At 45.4% G+C, this 22,332-nt stretch overlaps 1 protein-coding gene across 2 annotated transcripts in view; it reads right to left on the reverse strand.

Moving 5' to 3' along the window:
- plb1 (phospholipase B1) overlaps window positions 1-22,332 on the reverse strand; it is a 192,025-nt gene that overhangs the window by 25,641 nt on the left and 144,052 nt on the right. Inside the window, exons 41-48 of one of the 2 annotated variants that reach the window (XM_069887716.1) lie at window positions 16,817-16,888; window positions 14,510-14,587; window positions 13,775-13,835; window positions 11,837-11,895; window positions 9,746-9,813; window positions 9,530-9,573; window positions 2,403-2,502; window positions 717-768 (exon numbers count right to left, since the gene is read on the reverse strand). In XM_069887716.1, coding sequence (XP_069743817.1) covers window positions 717-768; window positions 2,403-2,502; window positions 9,530-9,573; window positions 9,746-9,813; window positions 11,837-11,895; window positions 13,775-13,835; window positions 14,510-14,587; window positions 16,817-16,888 — 534 coding nt within the window. Of the gene's footprint in view, window positions 1-716; window positions 769-2,402; window positions 2,503-7,524; window positions 7,799-9,529; window positions 9,574-9,745; window positions 9,814-11,836; window positions 11,896-13,774; window positions 13,836-14,509; window positions 14,588-16,816; window positions 16,889-22,332 lie in introns of those variants that run through there. The other variant, XM_069887718.1, reaches the window with a different exon arrangement.

Below are 22,332 nucleotides of genomic sequence, written 5' to 3' on the forward strand. Positions count from 1 at the left end.
AGGACGGTGGCCATAGCAGTAAACCAACAGGGTACTCTCAGCACCTGAATGACCCACATGGGCTGTGAGCAGCTTGTGGTCAGGGGACCTTCAAGGGCTGTGGGCTGCCAGAGACTGGTTCAGGGGAACCAGGTATAGGAACCAGGATTCCAGAGGGCGCTGAGGGACCCTGTGGCTTCCTTATCATGTGGGAGGCCTGGATCTGGAGCTCTGGTTGCTGACGGATCGAACAGGGGTCTCCGGGGCTTCAGAGGCTGCAGGAGCGCTGGAGACAAATCCACCGACACTCAGTGACTGTGAAGGGACTGTCTTTTGCTTCTCTTTCTCTCTTACTGTAAGGGGCGACACTAATGGTGACTCTTTATCTGCCTTACGACAAGCAGAAGACAATTTTGTGTAACGTTCAGGCTCTGTACTTCTACATGACCATAAAAGAATCTTGTATCTTGTCATGGAGACTATCCATTTGATTAAGGGTCCTGATTCGAACTGCCGACTGGCCATTTCTTATCCGTGAATTTCTGCCTGACCTCTCCAGCTTCTTGTTGCTTTATGATTCCAGCATCTACCGGGTTCTCCCAAGAACCGTGGATGTTGGGATCACCTTCTCTTTCTGAGTAGCAAATCAAGCCAGTCCCACTGCCACCCTGTAGGTGACAGCACTGAGCCACTGCACTATTAACTAGGCAGCAACCTAACTGGGTTTAGTTACTTACAGAACTGTTCTTCATCAGCTGAATCAGGGTACGTGCCTGGTCTGACATATCACTATTTAAAAAAAACACAGGAAACACAATGATCATTCATGTTTGTTAAGCACTGTGTGTGTATGTTCCTGAACGTAGGAGGCGATTAAAAGCCATTGCATGAATAATTTTGGAGTCACGTGCCCCTTTTAAACTGCAGCACCTAGGTAGCCCTCCTGGGACCCAGGTGCGATTACTGGAAGCACCTTTCAAATGGCAGGGGGAGAGGCCCATTAAATCACTAACCTGGCAATTTGAGGGGGATCCCACCCCCCAGCAATGACAAGTCACGCACTCCCTGGACGTTCGGATGCTGGCTGCCCGGTGACGCACGAAAGCGCTGACACCACCGGAATAAACGGGCCGGCCACTTTCCTGTTCAAATTGCCCGTGGACGAGACCTAGGTAAGTATAACTGGGTTCCCTGACTACCTCTGAGGTGGGTCGGTTGGGTTCCAACAGGGTGGACCGGGTCGGACCCTTTCTAACCGCTGCGTAACTGGGGCGCTAACTGGGCAAATTGCCCGGTTGACCCCATTTTACACGGCAGTTTGAAAGGGCCTATTGAAAGGTGAGACTCAATAAAATTATTTTCCTGAAGAACATTAGTCAACCAGATAGGGTTGGAAAAAATGCAGCAGTTTTATGGTCATGATTGATGATAATAGCTTTATTCTTGATGCAATTGAACTTTCCTGGGTCTGTACGTGTGGTAAACCACTGCACATATGTTTGGATGTGCTAGGACAACCCCCCCCACCCCATTGCTGTCTGTGCCTGAGATCCCTCCCACAGGGAGGGAATAAAGGCGACTGTACCACAGCCCTCTCCTCAGCCCAGGACCATTGACCAGCATGGATGGACATCCATTCCATTGTGAGTAAAGTCCTACCAGTCTTTGAAGTTATTGACAGTGCATCAATGTGCATGTCTGGATCAGTGGTCCAAACCTCTGATGCTCCTCCAATAATTTAACCACCATATTTGCATACTCCCTTTTCACTTATGAGCCCCTCATGGATTCACTCCTCCGTAACTCTGTGATCTCCTCCAACTTTGCAAGAGGCAAAGGAGACTGCAGATGTTGGAATCTGGAGTTAAAAAAAAACAATCTTCTGGAGGCATTGAGCGGGTCAATATGTGGGAGACGAAGAACAGTTGATGATTCAACCCTTCATTAGGACTGAGAGTGTAGAGGGGAGATAGCCTTTATATGGCCCACATTCTCTAGGGAAATTCTAGGCAGTTGGTGGAGTAGGTTATTATGGAGGCTTAAAGTTCTGTGATGTAGATTTAAATGTTCTAATGAAGAAAAAGTGAGGAGGTGTTGGACAGGCGCCAATAAGGAACTGGTGAACTAGAGAGGGGTTAAAGGCTGACAGACAGATGGGGAGAGCAATTGATGGAGTTGGGAGACAGAGGAAGTTGAATGGTGGATGCCAGACAAAAGGAAGGAGGGAGAGAGAGAGAGAGAGATGGAGACAGAGGCCCCTTGCACACTTGGCAGTGATCCCAGGAATCGAACGCCAATCAGCCTTTCTAGTGGCAAGTGTGAAAACAAAATCTGCTCAACGATCACATCACCCTGAGCAACAACAGCCTTTGATCTGGCCAGTGAGCACGTGGCCAACCTGAAAACCCCTCTGGGTGACTCACTTGGCCTTTGACCCTGGGACAGCCACATTGAATTTGCTTTTCCGTTTTCCAATTCCTGAGGAAAAGCCGTAGATATTCGGATTAAACTTCTTCAATATGTCTGGGGAAGGAAAACAAGCAGAGTCAGGAAATGGGGGAAGCTAAGGAACTTGGCATGTTCCCACCCCACTCATCTCTCCCCACCTCCCCCCCCCCACCCCCACTTTCAATTCCTTTAACAGCCACTAGAGGTGCACTATTGAAAGCGCCCTGACTGGATGCACCACAGCACGGCATGGGAACTGCTCCACCCAAGACCAGAAGAAGCTGCGGAAGTTAGTGAATGCAGCTGAGAACATCAAGCAAAGCTCTCACGACCCTTTGTGGACTCTGCCTACATCTCCCATGCCAAAGGAAGGAGGTCAATGTACTGAAGGACCCTCTTCCCATTGGGGAGAAAGTCCAATAATGTGAAATGGTGTGCCAACAGGATTAAAGGATCTTTCCTCCAGCTGTCAGGCTCCTGAATGAACCCCACAACAGTAATCACATGCTCCCCTTGCCACGTACTAATTGATCTTTCACTGCAACACTATACTCCATCATTGTACTCTTGGTCTTCTACTCTACTCTACTGCTGCATGTTGCCTTGCTGGACCACATGCAAAACGAATCCTTCTCACAGGTAGTCAAGTCAAGTCAAGTCAAGTTTATTTTCATCTGATTGTACAAGTATGACCTGATAAAACAGTGTCCTCTGGTCCTTGGTACAAAACATACAGACACACAACCAGACACAACACACATACAGATGAACAATTCACATGCAGGACACGTATTAGATCTGTAAAAATAAATAAATAAATAAAGCTTTCTACAAATGAGAGTCTCTGATGGTTAGTGCGAGCAGTTCCTTTGGTCGATTAACATTCTCACTGCCCATGGGAAGAAGCCTGGTGGCACTGGCTCTGATACTCCTGTATCTCTTCCCCAACGGGAGCAGCTGAAAGAGGTCCTCAAAGATTTTTGCACGCCCTCTTCAGATAACAATCCCGGTAGACTACGTTGACTGCGGGGTGGGGGGGGGGGGTGGGGAAGAGAGACTCCAGTGATCCTCTCTGCCACTCTTGTGGTCCTGTGGATTGACCTCCATACAATGTGAACGGACAGTAGGTGGCAAATCTAGTTACCAGGTGTTCAGCAACTGCTTCAGACGACAGCTGGCACGATATAACTCAGTAGAAAAAATTGACTGCAGATCCTCGGCTCCTCTGGGAAGTCTCTGGGTCACTTGGCCATGGGAGGTTGCCTCACAGGCCGTCTATTCTGCAAATGAGCCAATTAGAACCTAAGCTTCATGGCCTGAATGGTCATTGCCTGGGTGCATTGGGAAAGGTTCCATGTGTGGCACTCAGGAGATGAAGGCATTGTAGCTCCGATAAAAGTGAAGCCAGAAGAGCCCGAAGGGACTTCACATGAGGGTTCAGCACAAGGCAGCTTGGCTGTGAGCTTGGCCAGCGCCATCGCGGTCACCATCCTTCACTCCTTTAAGAGGCCATGCCTCAAGAAAGCAGACTCATCATCAAGGGTCCTCACCATCTAGACCCTCTTTTCACTGCTACCATTAGGAAGGAGGTACTGATGGAGCCTGAAGACGAACACCCAATGGAACGAAAACAGTTTCTTCCCCTCCGCCATCAGATTTCTGAACGGACAGTGAACCACAGACACTACCTCTCTTTCTCTTCTACTGCACTAATTTTATTTAGTTTTAAATGTAATTCTACTAGTCAGAGTCATTTATTGTCATTTCCATACCGAAAGCATAAAAACAAAACAGTATTTCTCCAAAACAGTGCACATGAACACGAGACAAAGCCCAACCAAAAACAATCTGACAAACATGTCCAAACAAGACTAACCAAGACAACCCATGAACGCCATTCAGCTAACAACAGAAGCCTCTGCGAATTCATGCACTGCCATTGCGAGCAAGCAAAATAGCAAGCATGAACATCAGAGAAGACAGACAATCAAGTCCAAACCACTTTACCTGCCCACGAAGCTGCCGTAGATATATGCAGTCATTTTGAACACTCTTGTAGCAAGGACACACCAAACAGACACAAAAACAACCACAAAATTCACAGAGGACCCCAATCCACTCCACTCATTACTGCACAGTGACTTCTTTGGCTTGGCTTCGCGGAAGAAGATTTATGGAGGGGGTAAAAGTCCACGTCAGCTGCAGGCTCGTTTGTGGCTGACAAGTCCGATGCGGGACAGGCAGACACGGTTGAAGCGGCTGCAGGGGAAAATTGGTTGGTTGGGGTTGGGTGTTGGGTTTTTCCTCCTTTGCCTTTTGTCAGTGAGGTGGGCTCTGCGGTCTTCTTCAAAGGAGGTTGCTGCCCGCCAAACTGTGAGGCGCCAAGATGCACGGTTTGAGGCGATATCTGCCCACTGGCGGTGGTCAATGTGGCAGGCACCAAGAGATTTCTTTAGGCAGTCCTTGTACCTTTTCTTTGGTCAGTAGGACCAGACAACAGGCTTGACACCACAACAGTAGCAGGCAAGATCTTAAACAACCACTACTTCCAATACAGACATGTATTCAGTCAATTGACCCATGAGTTCCACAGAGTTCAGCAACTTTGTGCCAGTGTCTACAAGGGTAAACCCCCACACCATGTCCATGGCTGGTAATGTCGCCTTCGACTCCCTCCAACATCGCTCTCCGAAGTGCCTGCTGCATCCGGTAGTCCTGTCGCCTGCCGGCCAACCTCACCATCGCACTCCCCTGTTGGTCTCCACAAAATTTTCCAGTCTTCGCGGCCGCAGGTCTCCATGAAAGCCCGCATGGAAGTCCCGACTCTCGTCTCTTTGAGATCCAAACTGGTCATTCTGCCACCGCTTCCTGAACTCTGCCAGCCGCATCTCACATGACATCCATTCTCTCGACTGCCGACACTATTCAACACCGAGGACTGGAGAGCCCGCTTCCTCAGCGATGGGCCAGTTGAATAGCAGGGTTGTGAACCTCACGTGGCGGTATCCCGGTGCTGTTGTTGAATTCTAGAATTCTAGATGTTCCTCAATGCTCCAATTGTCCAATCCTCCTATTTGTCAATTGTGGACAGCTCTCAACTTAACATATAACATGGACTCGTCCAGAGGAAACACTGTGAGATACTCGAGCTGCTGTAATCTTGTCTGGAACATGTAAGACTGCCACAAAGCAATGAATTTCATGACATGTTCATGATAATAAATTCTGATTCTGACACTACCTGAAGGCAGCGTTCCACTGCATTGCTCGTTTAGGTTAAGTGGCTAAGCCCTGGAACAGGACTTGGACCAATGACCATTTGTCTCAGAAGAGACTGAGCTTACCACTGCCAATCAAATATGCTCAATGTTACCTCTAGGGAACATGAGGAGGAACTTCTTCACACAGAGAGTGGTGGGAGTGTGGAACGAGGTGCCAGCTGAAGTGGTGAATGCGGGCACAATTTTGACATGTAAGGAAAGTTTGGGCCAGTAGATGGATGGGAGGGGGATGGAGGAATATGGTCCAGGTGCAGCTCAGTGGGACTGGACAAAATAAGAGTTTGTCACAGACCTATCAGCCCATGTATAAACTGGAAATCCAGAGCAGGCAGCGCGGTGAAGATGTTGGGTGTCTGTCCTCCCATCCTCAACCATCTGGGGGCAGCACTGAGCCTCAAGCTGGATTTGTGCTTCATACAATTGAACAAATTTTTAAAAACTTTGTTGTCTTGAGTTAAAATGTTAAAAATGCATTATTATGGTATGAATGGGCTGAAGAGCTTGTTTCTGCGCTACCGTGGTTCATTTTGTTTAAAACATTTTTATTGATTTTAATAAAGAACTTGCACAAAAAGGTGCAATTCAATAAGATGATATGGATGTTGCACAGACTTAATAAGGCAAAAAAATGAATTGTAAATCATATCCATAAATCATATTCAAAATGATATATATCATTTTTGCAAAAGCATAAATATATAAAAGGAGGAGGAGTTGGCCGGCTGGCCCGTCGAGCCTGCTCCACCATTCATGTCCTGATCTGATCACTGACTCAACTCCACCCACCTGCCTTTTCCCCATATCCCTTAATTCCTTTTTTATGTAAAAATCTATCTAACTGATCCTTAAGTATGTTTAATGAAGTCGTCTCATCCGTTTCCCTGGGCAGAGAATTCCACAGATTCATGAATCTCTGGCAAAAAGTTTTACCTCATCTCCATCTTAAACATACTCCCCTGAATCATCAGGGCTGTGTCTCCTAGTTCTTGTCTCACGTACCATTGAAAACAATTTTCCTGCCTCTATCTTATCTATCCCTTTCATAATTTTATGTTTTTATAAGATCTCCTCTCATTCTTCTGAATTCGAGTGAGTATAATCCCAGGTGATTTAGTCTCCCATTGTAGGTCAACCTCCTCATCTCTGAGATCAACCTGGTGAACCTCCTCTGGACAGCCTCCAAGGACAGTATATCCTTCCTCAAGTATGGAGACCAGAACTGCACACGGTACTCCAGGTGCAGCCTCACCAGGTCCTTGTACAGTTGCTGCAGGACCTCCCTGCTCTTGAATTCAATTCCTCTAGCAATGAAGACCAACATTCCATTTGCCTGTTGTACCTACAACCCATCTTTTTGCGATTCATGCACAAGCACTCCCAGGTCTTTCTGTTCTACAACATGCTGCAGTTTTTCACCATTTAAATAATAATCTGCTCTTCTATTTTTCCTACCAAAGTGGATGACTTCTTGTTTACTAATGTTGTTCTCCATCTGCCAGACTTTGCCCACTCACCTAACTTAACTATATTCTTCTGCAGCCTCTCCACATCCTCTGTACAATGTGCTTTTCCACTCATTTTAGTATCATCCGCAAACCCCCTTCCAAATCATCGATGTAAATGGTGAACAGCTGCGGGCCCAACACCGACCCCTGCGGCACCCAACTTACCACTGTCTGCCAATCAGAAAAACATCCATTTATCCCGACTCTCTGTTTTATGTCAGTTAACCAATCCTCAGTCCATGCCAATATACTTTCCCCAATGTAGGGGATGACCAGTAACCACAGAGACAAGCTGAGGAAACAATAGGCTTTAATACATAGAAGAACCTTGGTGGCCCGGATCCCAGGATAGGAATGGCAGCAAGGGAAAGGTGCCTTGACCTTTATGGCCCAGGACCATGGGGGAGGAGTCATAGGTTATGAGTCATCCATGGGCGGGCCAGCTCCATATATACAACCGACAATGATCATTATATACAATGGAAGAAACATATCACTACACCCGATTCCATTCATCTGTAATTTATTGGTAATTCTCTTGTGCGGCACCTTATCAAATGCCTTCTGGAAATCCAAATAAACCTCCTTTAGCACAAAAAAAAGAGAGAAGAAGATAGCAAAGGAATAAAAAACTCATAAAAAGAACGTGGAAAAGATATAATTTAATTACATTGAAGTGAATCCTAAATGCCCCCCCCCCCCATAACTTCTGGTATCTTATATCTGAATTATTAATTGAATAACAAATCTTTTCCATATTAAAACAGGAAATGATGTCACTGAGTAGGCGGGGCAGCATCCTGCCCTTGAAGTAAAATCGCTTGCCTCGCCACAAGAGAGGCAAAAACGTTCTACGCCCCTTTTTTTTGTTTTGAATGTTTTATTTTGAGAATTTTCAATGTGCAGTCAAAATGAAGAATAATCAAAAAGAAATCATCGAGATCTGTAACATTAAAAATGTAATACAAATATCGATCCACGTGTCTATATTAAAGAGTCAACATTTTACTCAATTGTTATAAAGAAGGAAACATTACAATAATACTGCAAAGATGCAAATTCAATGCCCATGTTGATCCAAAGGGAGCAAAAGATAATAAAAAGATAATAGAGAGAAAGAAAAACAAAATAAGAGGAACCTCCCACCCTCACCCCCACCAAGAAGCAAGAAGAGAGAAGAAAAAGAAAGAATAAGAAACATAAAATGTTCTATCATTCTAGCCCTGCCTCATTCCAACTGTTCACCCTCATGTTTTCCATAGACGAGCTCTCAGGATTTCTGCTCTCCTATTAGCACGTACATTATGGGCTGAAGGGCCTGTTTCTGCCTTGTACGACTTTATAACTTTATGGCTCTTCTTAACTCACACCACGTCCTCAATGCCCCGATCTTGAAATTCATGCCTTCATTCGGAAAATTCCTCCTGCCCCTCATACCTTCAATGCCATGACCCTCAGAAACTACTGCTCATCCCTTCAGCTTGTGCACCTTTCAGATTTCGATTCGCCTCCCTCTGACCCTTGTCCTTCTCTCCGATCCCAAGTTCCCAAATTCTGGAGTGAATGAAGAGAAGCTGGAGGGGCTCGACGAGTCTGGCAGCGCCCGTGGACATAAACGTTGTGGGTCGGATTGAGGGAAAGGACCCCAACCCAAACGTTGACTGGCCATTCCTACTCCTGTCCTATTGAGTCCTTCTGCCTTCTCTTTGTTCACTCCAGATACTACCATCAGCAGGCTTCCCCAAATTCTAGAGTCTCCTCCCTCCATCTCTCTGCCTCTCATCCTTAGAATCCACAGTAACCCCATCCAATAATCTCCTGTGTAGCCTGGTGTTAGATGGCTTTGTGTGCATTGACCATTTCTGCAATTACAAGCAATAAGGTTGGTTCTCTTCAATGCAGGAATAATTTAGGATTGTCAGCTGTGTGACATCCTGTGAGCAAAGACGTAACAAAAAAAAAAGAAGTGTGATTATTTTTCAGATGCAACTTGAATGCAGAACTTTCAATTCATTCAGATCTCTCCATTTTCAGCCTGAGTATTGTCTCAACTGCAGGTCAAATTCAATGATCCAACTGGTTTCACTGTATTAAAAGGTTCATAAAGTAGTTTCACTACTCAGGCTACCTGGGCTTCCACTATCTAAACCTAGTCAGACTTCAAATCCTAGGATGTTGTTGGTCTTACGGAGGACTTTAAATCCTCAGATGCCACGTGTTCCACAGAGGATTTTGAACCCTGGGCCGCTGCATATCAGTAAGTAAGCAAGGCTGGAGAAGAGTGATCCCAAAGGCAGGTTGGAGCTGAAGACTTACTGGGAAGCGTCGTTACCGTCTCCAGAGTTTTGTCCCCGCCAATGCTGTGAAGTAAACAGAGCAATAAATTGTGGGCATTGTGGGTGGGTGTGTCATTCAAGAGCTCTTCTGTAGACATTGGCTTAATTAAACTTGTTTCCGTTCATTTGAAAAGCCTCATTACCTAGACCAGTCCTGTGTTTTATTTGCATTGACACATCCTCTCCAAACACTTACCTCCATGAAACACCTTGATATTGGGTTTTCAATTGAAACAAGTTCTTCGCCCGTGCTCCGAATCCAACCTTTATGTCAAAAGTAGAATAAGATTCTTATTACAATTTTGGATAGCAAGGACTTGAAATTATCATGGATCTTCTGAGGACAACTTTCACCTGGAGTGGCCCAGTGACATAGCTCTTTCAGCTCCTGTGGCCCAAATTTAATCCACCTCCCATGCTTTTGATAAGGTTTCACATGAAAGGTTAGTAAGGAATTAGGGATTAATAGAGAAATAGTAAGATGGGTTCAGAGGTGGCTGGAGGAGAGACAGCAGAGGGTCATGGTGGACAACTGTCTGTCAGGATAGAAGCTTGTGACGAGCGGTGTGCCTCAAGGATCGGTGCTAGATCCCCTGTTGTTCATAATTTATATTAATGATCTGGATGATGGGGTGGTCAACTGGGTAAGTAAATATGCAGATGATACAAAAATAGGGGGAGTGGTGGATAGTGAGGAAGGTTTCCAGGGATTACAGAGGGATTTGGTTTGTCTGAAGAGTTGGGCTGAAAGATGGCAGATGGAATTTAATTTGGAGAAGTGTGAGGTGCTTCATTTTGGTAAAAATAATCAAAATATGACATATGTAGTAAAGGGGAGGACATTGGGGAATTCACAAGACAAAGGGAGTTATGGTGCAGCATTCCTTGAAGGTGGATTCCCATGCTGACAGGGTAGTTAAGAAGGCATTTGGTATAAGCCTTCATAACTTATAGCATAAAGTATAGGAGCTGGGAAATGATGCTGCGACTGTTTAAAGTGTTGGTGAGGCCAGGTTTGGAGTATTGTGTTCAGTTTTGGTCTCCAAATTATAGGAAGGATATAAATAAGGTGGAGAGGGTGCAGAGAAGATTTACAAGGATGTTGCCTAGCTTAAAATACCTAGAATACAGAGAAAGATCGAAGAGGTTAGGACTTTATTCATTGGAACGTAGACGGTTGAGAGGGGATTTGATAGAGGTGTTTAAAATTATGAAGGGAATAGACAGACTAGATGCAAGTAGACTCTTCTCCCTGAGAGCAGGGGAGGTTGAAACAAGAGGACACAAGTTGAGGGTAAGGGGGCAGAATTTTAGGAGAAACATTAGAGGATGTTTCTTCACTCAGAGAGTGGTATCTGAATGGAATAATCTTCCGGAGATTAGTTGAGGCAGTCAATTATTTCATTTAAGAGGAGGCTGGATATATACATGGATAAGAGGGGGTTAGAGGGTTATGGGCGGAGAATAGGCAGGGGGGAGCTAGCGGAGTTGTTTGAGTGAACCGGCGTGGACTTGTAGGGCCGAGACGTCCTGTTTCCATGCCATAAACTGTTATATGGTGATATGTTATATGCTGTCAGTGTGACTGTGTGGAATTCCCCAGGTGATTCGGCTCCTCTGCCCCTTTCCCCATCCCATAAACAGGCAGGTTGGTGGTGGGCTAACTGTAAAAGCATAAAAGCTCAACAGGTCAAAACATTGCCCTTTATAAGGGTAAAAATACATAACCGACGTTTCAGGCCTGAGCCCGAAACATCGGTTAATTGGTCACTCTCAATCGTCCCGTGTTGTGCTGGGGATCAGTTGAATTGCTGGAAGAATAGACAACAGGGAAAACAAATGGGGAAGTGTGATTCATGAGCCAAAAAAAAACTTGACAGGCAGAATGGCCTCTTTCAATTTTATAATTAAATATGGAAACAGCTCCAACAATCCCAAATCATGTTCACACACCCACCACAGCAACTGATCTACTTATGATCAACAGGGAGAACAAGACCAGTCTAATGAAAATAATGCATTTCTGTAAACACTCCTCTCATTGACTAAAGGGATTCATGGTTCCACATTTAACTGCCCTTTGAAATGTGCTTGCTAAACATTCAGTTGTCAGCAGCGCCTCATCAAGGGGCATCTCGGAACGGCCCGGCCGGTAATGGCCCTTGGAATGAAACAAAAGGCTTCTTGTTTGGAGAAACTAGATTTCACCTCAGTCGGTTTGCTCCATCCATGCCTGCCCGCATCTCCACTCCCCTCATTCACTCTAACCTGCAAGGTTTAGACTTACGGATATTGAGTCTCCTAGTGCGGCTATGACTTGAACATCAGCAGGGCGAATCCTGTGAACTGCAGACAATATAACAGGGCAGAGAATAAGCAGGACTCAGCAGGGAGAGACTGTGGTCAAGGCAATGGAGACAAACAGAGGCTGGATTGATTTAACACTTCAGAACACTATGGCTGACACATAAAACGAACCCATTCTTGGGAGATCAAACCATTTTGTATATGTATAACAAATTTATTTTATTAAAAACCTCATACAATAATATATATATTAAAAGATATCCTGCATCCGAACTGATTAGATTCCCATCTGTAGTCAATCCCGGGTTTCGATTATTGCGCACATAAACCCCTGAATCCTTTCATTAAATTCCAGCATGTAATCAATGCCAGGTTATTGTTTAGATATAGAGCATGGTAACAGGCTCTTTTCAGGCCATGAGCCTATGGCGTCCAATTGCACCCAATTGATCTACCGTGGAGAGTGAAAACCGAAGCACCAAGAGGAAACTCACACAGACACAAGGAGGAAGTACAAATTCCTTATAGACAAGCACCAGACTCGAACCCTGGTCCCTTGCGCTGTAATAGCGTTGTGCTAACAGCTCCACCACCCTACATACAACCCCCTGACAGCCAGCACCCTTTCCTTGGGGTGACACTAGCAAAGGTGGGGGGGGGGGGGTGGGAATGTTTAGTGGAGGCATCAGGGGCAAGTTCTTTTACACAAAGAGTGTCTGGAATGCAATGCCAGAGGTGGTGGGGGAGGCTGGTATGAGAGGGACATTTAAAAGACGGACAGGCATATGGATGTAAGAAAAATAGAGAGCTATAGGTGTGAGGTAGGGAAGGTTTAGACGAGTGATTCCTAAAGTGGGCATTGCAGTCCCCCCACCGTGGAAAAATCCAAGGGGGCAGAGAGGGAACAGGGGGTGGTTAAGGGGCGGTGAGGGAAAAAGGGGAGTTCCGAAACTTCCGTCTTGTTATTATTCAGTCTGCTGCAGAGTTTAATGAAGAATTCAGTGCAGTAATTTTATGGTCAGATTCGGGGTGGCCGTAATGAGCAAAATAAACGGCGCCAAGGCACTCTTGCGAGAGCTTGACTCAGTGGCTGCCATGTTGTTACTACCACCCTCTCAGCGCCACCACTAACCCCCATCTCAATGCCGCCACTAACCCCCATCTCAATGCCGCCACTAATTCCTGTTTCAACGTCACCACTACCTCCCCCCCCACCTTGCTCAGGTGCTGCCACTACCCCCCCCCCCACCTCACTCAGCGCCACCATTACCCGCTGCCCCAATCCCGCTCATCACTGCCATTACACCCTCGGCAATGCTACTAACGCCCTCCCAAGAGCCTTCATGTGGGGAGGGGCATTCGGGATGTGGCCTGGAGGCCAAGGGGATGGCAGTCCAAAAAAGTTTGAGAGCCACTGGGTTTAGATTGTTGAGCAGATTTATATGGGTCAGAATAGCATTGTGGGCCGTAATGTTATATGTTCTTTGATTAGATTCTACCCTGTAATTCCTCCAAGGTATCAATTCTTCTTCTTTGGCTTGGCTTCGCGGACGAAGATTTATGGAAGGGGTAAAAGTCCACGTCAGCTGCAGGCTCGTTTGTGGCTGACAAGTCCGATGCGGGACAGGCAGACACGGTTGCAGCGGCTGCAGGGGAAAATTGGTTGGTTGGGGTTGGGTATCAATTATTGTGTATATAAACCCCCTGAACCCTTTGATGAGATCCTAGCCTGTAATCACAGCCAGGTATCTGATAATATAAACTTTCCCGATAATTCCTGAAAAGTCCTGATCCCCAAAATGGCCTAATCAGTCCCAAGAGAGATTGTGCTTTGAATAAGTAACTTTGCATGAATTTGTGAAATCCAATGTAAAAGAGAAACACCACTGGAAATAGTTCATTGTTGACTTTCACTGACCTGATGTCGGTACCGTTTCTGACGGTAGGTTTTCCGAACAGGAGAGGTCGCTCCCCCAATTCTGAAAGAGAATGAAATGCAGGGTCAGCAAATCTCAGTGCCCTGTAATTTGGGAACTGTGTTAGACCAGATCAATCCCTGGGCAAAATCAACACCTCTGAAGAATATATCTTGGTGTGAGTCACAACTCTATAATAACAGATCTTTATTGCAATTTCATCTTTGTAATAAAGGCATGATAGTGGTGTTAGAAACAGAATCTTGTGAATGGGTGACCAGGGAGCTATAACCACCTCATGGCTGTGACATGAGCTTTCTTGATAATAAGCTGCAGATAAGTCGTGATTCAGAAATACTGACAAATTAAACAGTTCGATTAAAAGCTAATTTTCATACAAAATATGAAATGCTTATATCTGAGTTCAATTGTATTTACTGCATTTCAGTAGTTTGATCTGACCTGGAATTCAGATGATCTCATGTCGTGAGGAGGAAAGTTTTTATATTGTTACATTGCCGCTTGTATGAGATTACGTGCGCTTGGATTCCATGTACTTAGCTATGAATCGTTACTGCAGCATTGACTGAGAAGTCTCTTGGGACCCATTGAGGTAGGAGAGGGGTTTTGTAAATTGAAGTATTTTCTTTTCTCTGATCGCCAATTTGCTTCAACATTTTTTTTCTTTATCCACAGTCTTTACATAGCAGCCTCTATCACACTGAATGACAACGTACCCCAGGGGGTTTAACAGTCGGGACAGCACCTTGGTATGTGTAATTGCTGTTCTTGAATGTTCGAAGAAAGGGTTGATCCTGCAAGGACACAAATATGTTTTTTAGACTGCAATGTTGGGAAATCACAGAAAAAAAATTAATATAATTACTGCCTGGGCAGTCATTCACACTGGGTGCCTTTTTAGACTGCAAGTACCTGAGTGCAACAGGCCCCGGGGGTTGGACGTGCAGTTGAGTAGACAAACGTCAACAAATTTTTCTGGTACGATTTACACTGCAGGCTTCCTCCAAAAAGTTGTAGGGGTCCTGCAGGATAAATCATGGTGCAGGAATTGACTCCAAATCCCTGCACGTTCCTTTTTAGACTGGCCGCGTAGCGGCAAAATTCCTGGATTGTGCCATTACATGCCTGCAGTCTAAAAACCATAAAAAACACACAAACACCCATGTGAAAGTTTTCCACAGCACTTTGAATTGAAATCTCCCTAATTTTGGGTGGGGTATGGAAAGACTCCTCTGGATATAATGTAGAGCAGCCATTCTCAATCTTATTTTTGGCTATGTCTCTCCTCCCCACCCCACCCCCCCGGACTCTGCTCAAAGTTTATGCAACCCCATCCCTGTGAAGCAGTTAAGATTTGGTTTCTTCTGTACTTCTCTCCTACTGACTACAGAAAAAAAGATTACAAAAATATATTCATGTTACATGAGGTGAAAAGAAAACAAGGCTTCTACTTAGATGTGCTCTAGCCCCGTGGAGGGCCGTTGGGGCCCCTGTTGAGGGAATGGCTGATGTCGCGCCTTGTTCTGAATGGAAAGGTTTTTCAGCAATGTTTTCAAGCCCATAGGCACATAGGTGAGGAGCAGGAGCCGATCACAATCCCTTACATTCCGCTCCGCCATGCACTAGGCTCACGTCAGGTCTCCTTATTTCCGTCGACGTCTGGCAACCGTTCACCCCCCTCACCCTTGCTGTGGTTTCCAAATATCCATCTGCTCCTGCCTTGGAAACAATCAAAGGCTGTGACAAAAAAAATTGGATTCTCCAGAATCCATTCACAATATCAACCTCATCGGAACTCGGTTTTACTAAATCTGATGAGAATTCAGAACAAAACTCGGGAACCTGAACTTGGCTGCTGGCGGAGGGGCATATTAAACCTATAAAAACTTTCCCGACTGTGGGGCTAACAGTTCAGATCAATTTTATTGCCGTATTACACCTGGTACAGAAAGTAGAATGAGCCTATGGCGTCCAATTGCACCCAATTGATCTACCGTGGAGAGTGAAAACCGAAGCACCAAGAGGAAACTCACACAGACACAAGGAGGAAGTACAAATTCTAACAAGGCAACTCTAACCTGCATAAAGCTGTACAAATTAGGACCTGAGCACAATGAGAGAGTACAGGGTTACTATGAAAAAGATCAATTACTGCATAGCAAGGGCAGCATTAGAGCTCTCTTGTGGGGTTCATTCAGGAGCCTGATGGCTGCAGGGAAGAAACTGTCTTTAACTCTGACGGCACAGGATTTCACATACTTGAAATGGATTGGAGGGGAGAGGAGAGTAGATGTCTGGGGCGGTATTTCAAGATCACAAGATATTCAAGATTCAAGATTGGATTTATTGTCATGCAATAAGTGTCATTTTCCATGAAATTGCTTTTGCCTGTGATAAGGCAGACAGATTCTCCATTGGCAGAAATTGCCTGAAGTGCCACTTACAGTCAGAGAAAGAGAAGTCCCTTCAGTGTCATCAAATGTCCATGGATTCACGTCCAGAACTCCTCCACAGCTACACGAAGTCAAGTCCGAACCCTTCGGCAACTTGAGCTCCAGATCTGAACCTCCCTTGAGTGCCCACGGCACATTCTCACATCCTGGTTCTGATACCTAGCACCCATTCAGCCAGTTTTGAGCCATTCTCCAGCAGTCGGCAGCCAGTTGTGAGTCCCTAGAACACAGTATCCAGCAGCCCACAGCCTGCGTGGTTCCTTCAGCCATGGAGCCTCTCACAGGATGGCCATCGTGGGTCCTCTGCTTCTTCTCAGATGGGGTGGGAGGGGTGGTCTCCCTGTTTTCTGGAACTCTGTGCCAGTCCTCCACTTCCCTGGAGTTTGCAACCCCTCATGGCTGCTAGGTGTTGTCATCTTGGGTCCAGACCCCGCGGCTGTGGGATCTTAAATAAAACTACTGTCGGCTCCTTTAACGGGCTGTCCCAACCCTGTACGGAGCTGATAGCAGTCAAATTGGGTGGTTGGACCCTGCCCACTTATATAGGAACATAGTAATTCAGGTACATACCTGTGATGGGCAGCTAAGGGAGATGTTCTTTGTGACATCTTGGAAATTGGACTTTTCACCGACAGGTTGTAACTAAGATTAAAAGAAAAGTACTGTTATTTTTCTTCCCAAAGATAAGAATGATGTGCCTTCTCTCGTATTTCGAGGCCCCTGATCTTTTCCTGATATCTGGGGACAGATAATGTGCTTGATCCCTGTGTAAACGGGGGCCAGAGGAGCATCAAATTCTGGAGTTGCTGATGTGGAGGGAATTGGTCCAAAAGTTGAGTTGGGGAATAGCCCTGACTTGTGGGTCGAATTCGAGATCCAATGACTTGTTCCTGAGTCACAAAAACAGGGATAAATCGGTAGATGGGCCTTTTGAGCTTTTGAACTTGGTTCATCACTCACAGGAGGTGGAGGGGGGGAAACCGTCAGCGTTTCACGTCTGAAGTTCATTGTCAGATTTGGGAAAGAGCGAAAACAAGGGAGTTATAAAATGTAAAATTTTTGACATGCAGCACGGTGAGTCCATGGCCTCCCCTCCACAAATGCATCAATTAACCCACAACCAGCAAGGCTAGCTTAATGGTTCATGCAATGCTGTTACAGGTCCAGCGACCTGGGTTCAAATCTGGCACTGTCTGTGAGGAGTTTGTATGTTCTCCCCGTGTCAGCGGGGGTTTCCTCTGGTTTCCTCCCACCCTTCAAAATGTACCGGTGTTTAGGTTAATTGAGTGTAATTAAGCAGCATGGGTAGAAGGGCCTGTAACCATGTTGTACATCCAATAAAAAAAACCCGGAGGGTAGGATTAGTTGGAAATATAAATGCCCAGTGCAGGCAGAAGACTGGAAGAACGTGTCCAGAAGGAGGAAGACGTTTGAAATGGGTCTGTAGTGGCTGGCTGGGTTCCTTCGGCATTTCTGTGGAAAGAAGGGCTCAGGTCCAAAACGTCGTTAATATATCTTTACCTCCTAAGGACGCTGCGAGACCAGCTGAGTTCCTCCAGCATTTCTGTGCTTTTGTTATTAAAAGAAAACCCTGTATGTTTTGAAGGGTAGAGGAAACCCATGCAGACATGGGTAGAACGTACAAACTCCTCACAGACAGCACCAGGTCACTGACACTGTAACGGTGTTGCACTAACTGTTCTACCCAAAAGTGTTAGTGAAGGTGGGAGGGGGATGGGCAGACAAAGAGAATATCGCTGATAGGGTGAGATCAACTAAGTTCTCGCGAGAGTACATTTTGCTTCCTTGCATTCATTATGCTGTGCTAACAGCTGGACTGTGGGACATGACCAGGCTAAACCAATGGAGAGAGCAAATCTGAGACATAAAAAAAAAAATCACAGATGCCAGTTGACTGTCAGTCATCAGGGATTGAGTTCAAGAGTCAAGAGGGATGGTTAGACCACACATGGAGTAACGTAATAAAGCTGGAAAAACTCAGCAGGTCAAACAGTGTCCTTTATATAGCAAAGGTAAAAATGTGTAACCGATGTTTCGGGCTTGAGCCCTTCATAAAGATTGAAACAGTGGGCTGAGTATTTTTACCTTTGGTTTCTCTTTCCTTTCTCAAATATTTTATGTTGAGTTTAACAAATGAACTTACATACAAAATTTAACGAAAAACACATACATACAAGTTCAAAGAAAATGGATGGAACGACATTGGACAGTTCCTTAATCCACATGAGAAACAAGTTATTGCGTTATCTATGATAACAGGGTTGAAAACCATATTCACCAAATTAATCCAAATAAAAAAATTATGAAAATAAAAAAAACAAACAAAAAAACCCGTAAAAACTAAATCTAATCGACCCCCTCCCTCTAATCAAAGGTAAAAGAAAAGGGATATTGTGGATTGGATAGTGACCTCCAGACATCGGACAGAGAAACTCCAGGGCATTCAAAAATTCTTTAATTCTTCCAATTATGACAGTATTCAATGAACGGGCCCCATATCCTTTCCAATTGAAACTGTATCTAATTTTCTCCAAGCTTAAATAGGACATTACATTATGTAACCACTGGGTATGGGGTAGGTGAAGAGCCATCACCTATCTCAATAAAATAGTTCGTCTGGCTATCTGCGTGGTAAGGGGAGAAACTTTCTCCTGAGTTGCAGATAGAGGTGTACTCGGCTCACGTGAATTAAAAGACATGGTTCCATTTTGATCTTAAAAATAGTTGATAAAGGTTGGAAAATGTCATTCCAAAATCTCTCTAAATTTGGGCACTCCTAAAACATGTAGATCAGTGAAGCTTCAAAACGTTTACATTTCTCACAGAGTGGATCAATATCTGCATAAAAACGAGATAACTGACGTTTGGACATATGTGTTCTATGTACCACCTTAAATTGTAATAAACAATGTCTTGCACAAAATGAAGAATCATTAATCAAACTGAGAATCATCTGAAAATGTTATGTTCAAATCATATTCCCAATCATTCTTAATCCCAGCTGCATAAAGGACACTGTTTGACCTGCTGAGTTGTGCTTTTACTTCAACCACAGTGTCTACAGCCTTTTGTGTTTTACATCTGTCTACTCCAAAATCTCTAAGAGGGTTGCCTACCCTGAAGAAGTTCTCCTTTGCTCTCCGAAGGGAGTTCTGTGGGATTCTCTCTCACTGCTTCCAAACTGAAAAACTTGATGAAGGGCTGGCTTTGTGTCTTTATCTTTGCTACAAAAAGTACACTGTTGACCAGCTAAGTTTCTCCAGCATTATGTTTTTACTTCAACCACGGCATCTACAGATTTTTGTGTTTCACACTTGGAGCATGGTGTTCGTTTCTGGTCACCTCAATATAGGAAGGATGTGGAGGCTTTAGAGAGGGTGAAGAGGAGATTTACCAGAATGTTGCCTGGATTAGAGAACATGCTTTATGAGGACAGGTTGAGTGAAGTAAGGCTTTTCTCTTTGGAGTGATAGAGGATGTGAGGTGACTTAACAGAGGTGTCTTCTTCTTCTTTGGCTTGGCTTCGCGGACAAAGATTTATGGAGGGGCAATATCCACGTCAGCTGCAGGCTCGTTTGTGGCTGACAAGTCCGATGCGGGACAGGCAGACACGGTTGCAAGGGAAAATTGGTTGGTTGGGGTTGGGTGTTGGGTTTTTCCTCCTTTGTCTTTTGTCAGTGAGGTGGGCTCTGCGGTCTTCTTCAAAGGAGGTTGCTGCCTGCCGAACTGTGAGTTGCAAGTGAAAATTGGTGGGTTGGGGTTGGGTGTTGGGTTTTTCCTCCTTTGTCTTTTGTCAGTGAGGTGGGCTCTGCGGTCTTCTTCAAAGGAGGTTGCTGCCTGCCGAACTGTGAGGCGCCAAGATGCTCGGTTTGCGTAACAGAGGTGTACAAGATAATGAAAGGCAGAGATGGGGTGGAGAGCCAGCACCATTTTCCCAAATGGCAATGGCCAATACTAGGGTGCAGCTGTTAAAGGTGAGTGGAGGAAGTTTAGGGGAAATGTCAGAGGTATTTTTATTTTACTCAGAGGGTGGTTGGTGCCTGGAATGCATTGCCAAAGGTGGTGGTGGAAGCTGGTACAATAGGGACATTCAACAGTCTCTTAGATAGGCACATGGATGCATGAAAAATAAAGGGGTTATGGACTGTTGAGGAAGAGAATGGCTAGGTTGATTTATGTAGGTCGGCACAATATTGTGCACTGGAGGGCCTATGCTGTGCTATACTATGTCCCTGTGGTCATAGAGAGAACATGTGAAGTGCTCATAGACAACGCTGGAGGTCAGCATTGTGATGTGGCAGCTCCACCAGTGCAGCAATCAGCGGGTGAAAGGACTGGTTCATGGAGCGTGAATGAACTCTGTTATTTGAGGAGCCAGTTTGCATATCACATCAGGCGATGTGTGGTTAAATATTTGTTTCTTCCTGTATTCCCGGTACTAATGGGTTCTTTATCTTGCTAATGACATCTGCACTCCCAAGACTAACAATACAATGGCTATAGAAGAGCCCTGTTGTCAGGACAGAGCCGCAGGTGCCAGGAGAACAGTTCATGAATTCAGGAGAATGTGGAGCTATTAATATTAATGGATGTGTCTGATCTCTCAAACAACCAGTCTTGTCGCCGAAGCCCATGATATCAAAGCAAGAGGGCAAATAGATGAGCATTAGAGTAGGATTGCTACCTGATGCAATCTGAAGGAGAGTGTGGTGTAGTTTTCTTTTGACAATAACAGGTCCTTCTGAGTCCATGCCGCCAAATTACACCCAAAGCTGCAAAGGGTTGTTAACTCGGCCTGTGACATCACAGGGCACCAGATTTCTCTCCATCGAGGACATCTACAAGGGGCGGTGTCTTAAGAAAGCAGTTACTGTCCTCAAGGACTCCCCCCACCCAGGCCGTGCCCTCTTCACTCTGCTACCATCGGGAAAAAGGTTCAGGAGCCTAAAGATGAAAGGTCAGCTTCTTTCCCGCTGTCTTCCCCGCTGCTATCGGATTCCTGAATAATCAATGATCTAAGGACCCTGCCTGACTTAGACTTTTCGCACATTATTTTTGTCAGGTGGTTTATATGAATGTTTGCTCTGTGTGATGCTGCAAATCACAAGACCACAAGTTCTGATTCTGATCTACACCCCCATATGTTTTGAAAGGTGGGAGGAAACCAGATCACCTGGGGAAAACCCCGGAGACACGGGGAGAACGTACAAGCTCCTTACAGACAGAGTCGGATCCGAATCCAGGTCGCTGGTGCCATAACAGCGCCGTGGTAACCCCGATGGTAACCGTGAGCCTTTTATTTTATGGACGCAGCTTTGGATAATGGATGAGAAGGCAGAGGCAAACACTGCTGGTGCAGAGGTACCTGTCTGAGGCCTGTCACAACCACTGAGCAATCTACCTCGGCAGGCCAGAATCAGAGTTTATCAGAATCTGAACATGTTACACGAGATTCATTGTTCTGGACTGCATTACATGTGCAAAACATTGCGATAGGTTACATTTCCATAAATAGGCTATTAAAAAAAAAAATTAATTAGTACAAAATAGAGAAAGTGAGGTCATGTCTGTGGTTCACTGTTCATTCAGAAATCTGATGGCGGAGGGGAGGAAGCTGCTTTTGTACTTTTGGGTGTTCATCTTCAGGCTTCCTGATGGGAGCAGTGTGACGAGGGCATGGCCTGGGTGGTGGGGGTCCTTGAGGACAGAGGCTGCTTTCTTGAAACGCCGCCTCTCATAGATATCCTAAATGGAGTGAAGACTAGTGCCCATGATGGCGATGGGCGAGTTCATAACTCTCTGCACCTTCAGCCTGTCCCGTGCATTGGTACCCCCATACCAGATGGTGATACAGCCAGTCAGAATGCTCGCCACGGTACACCTGCAGAAATTTGAAGAGTCTTTGGTGACGTATCAAATCTCCTCAAACTCTTAATGAAGGGGCGGCCCGGTTGGTGTAGCAGTTAACGCAACGCCGTTACAGTGCCAGCGATTGGGATTGGTGTTCGAATCCTGCACTGTCTGTAAAGAGTTTGTACATTGTCTGCATGGGTTTTCCCCGGTAG

Source organism: Narcine bancroftii, chromosome 6, assembly GCF_036971445.1.
Source record: "Narcine bancroftii isolate sNarBan1 chromosome 6, sNarBan1.hap1, whole genome shotgun sequence".
NCBI classification, from domain to species: Eukaryota; Metazoa; Chordata; class Chondrichthyes; order Torpediniformes; family Narcinidae; genus Narcine; species Narcine bancroftii.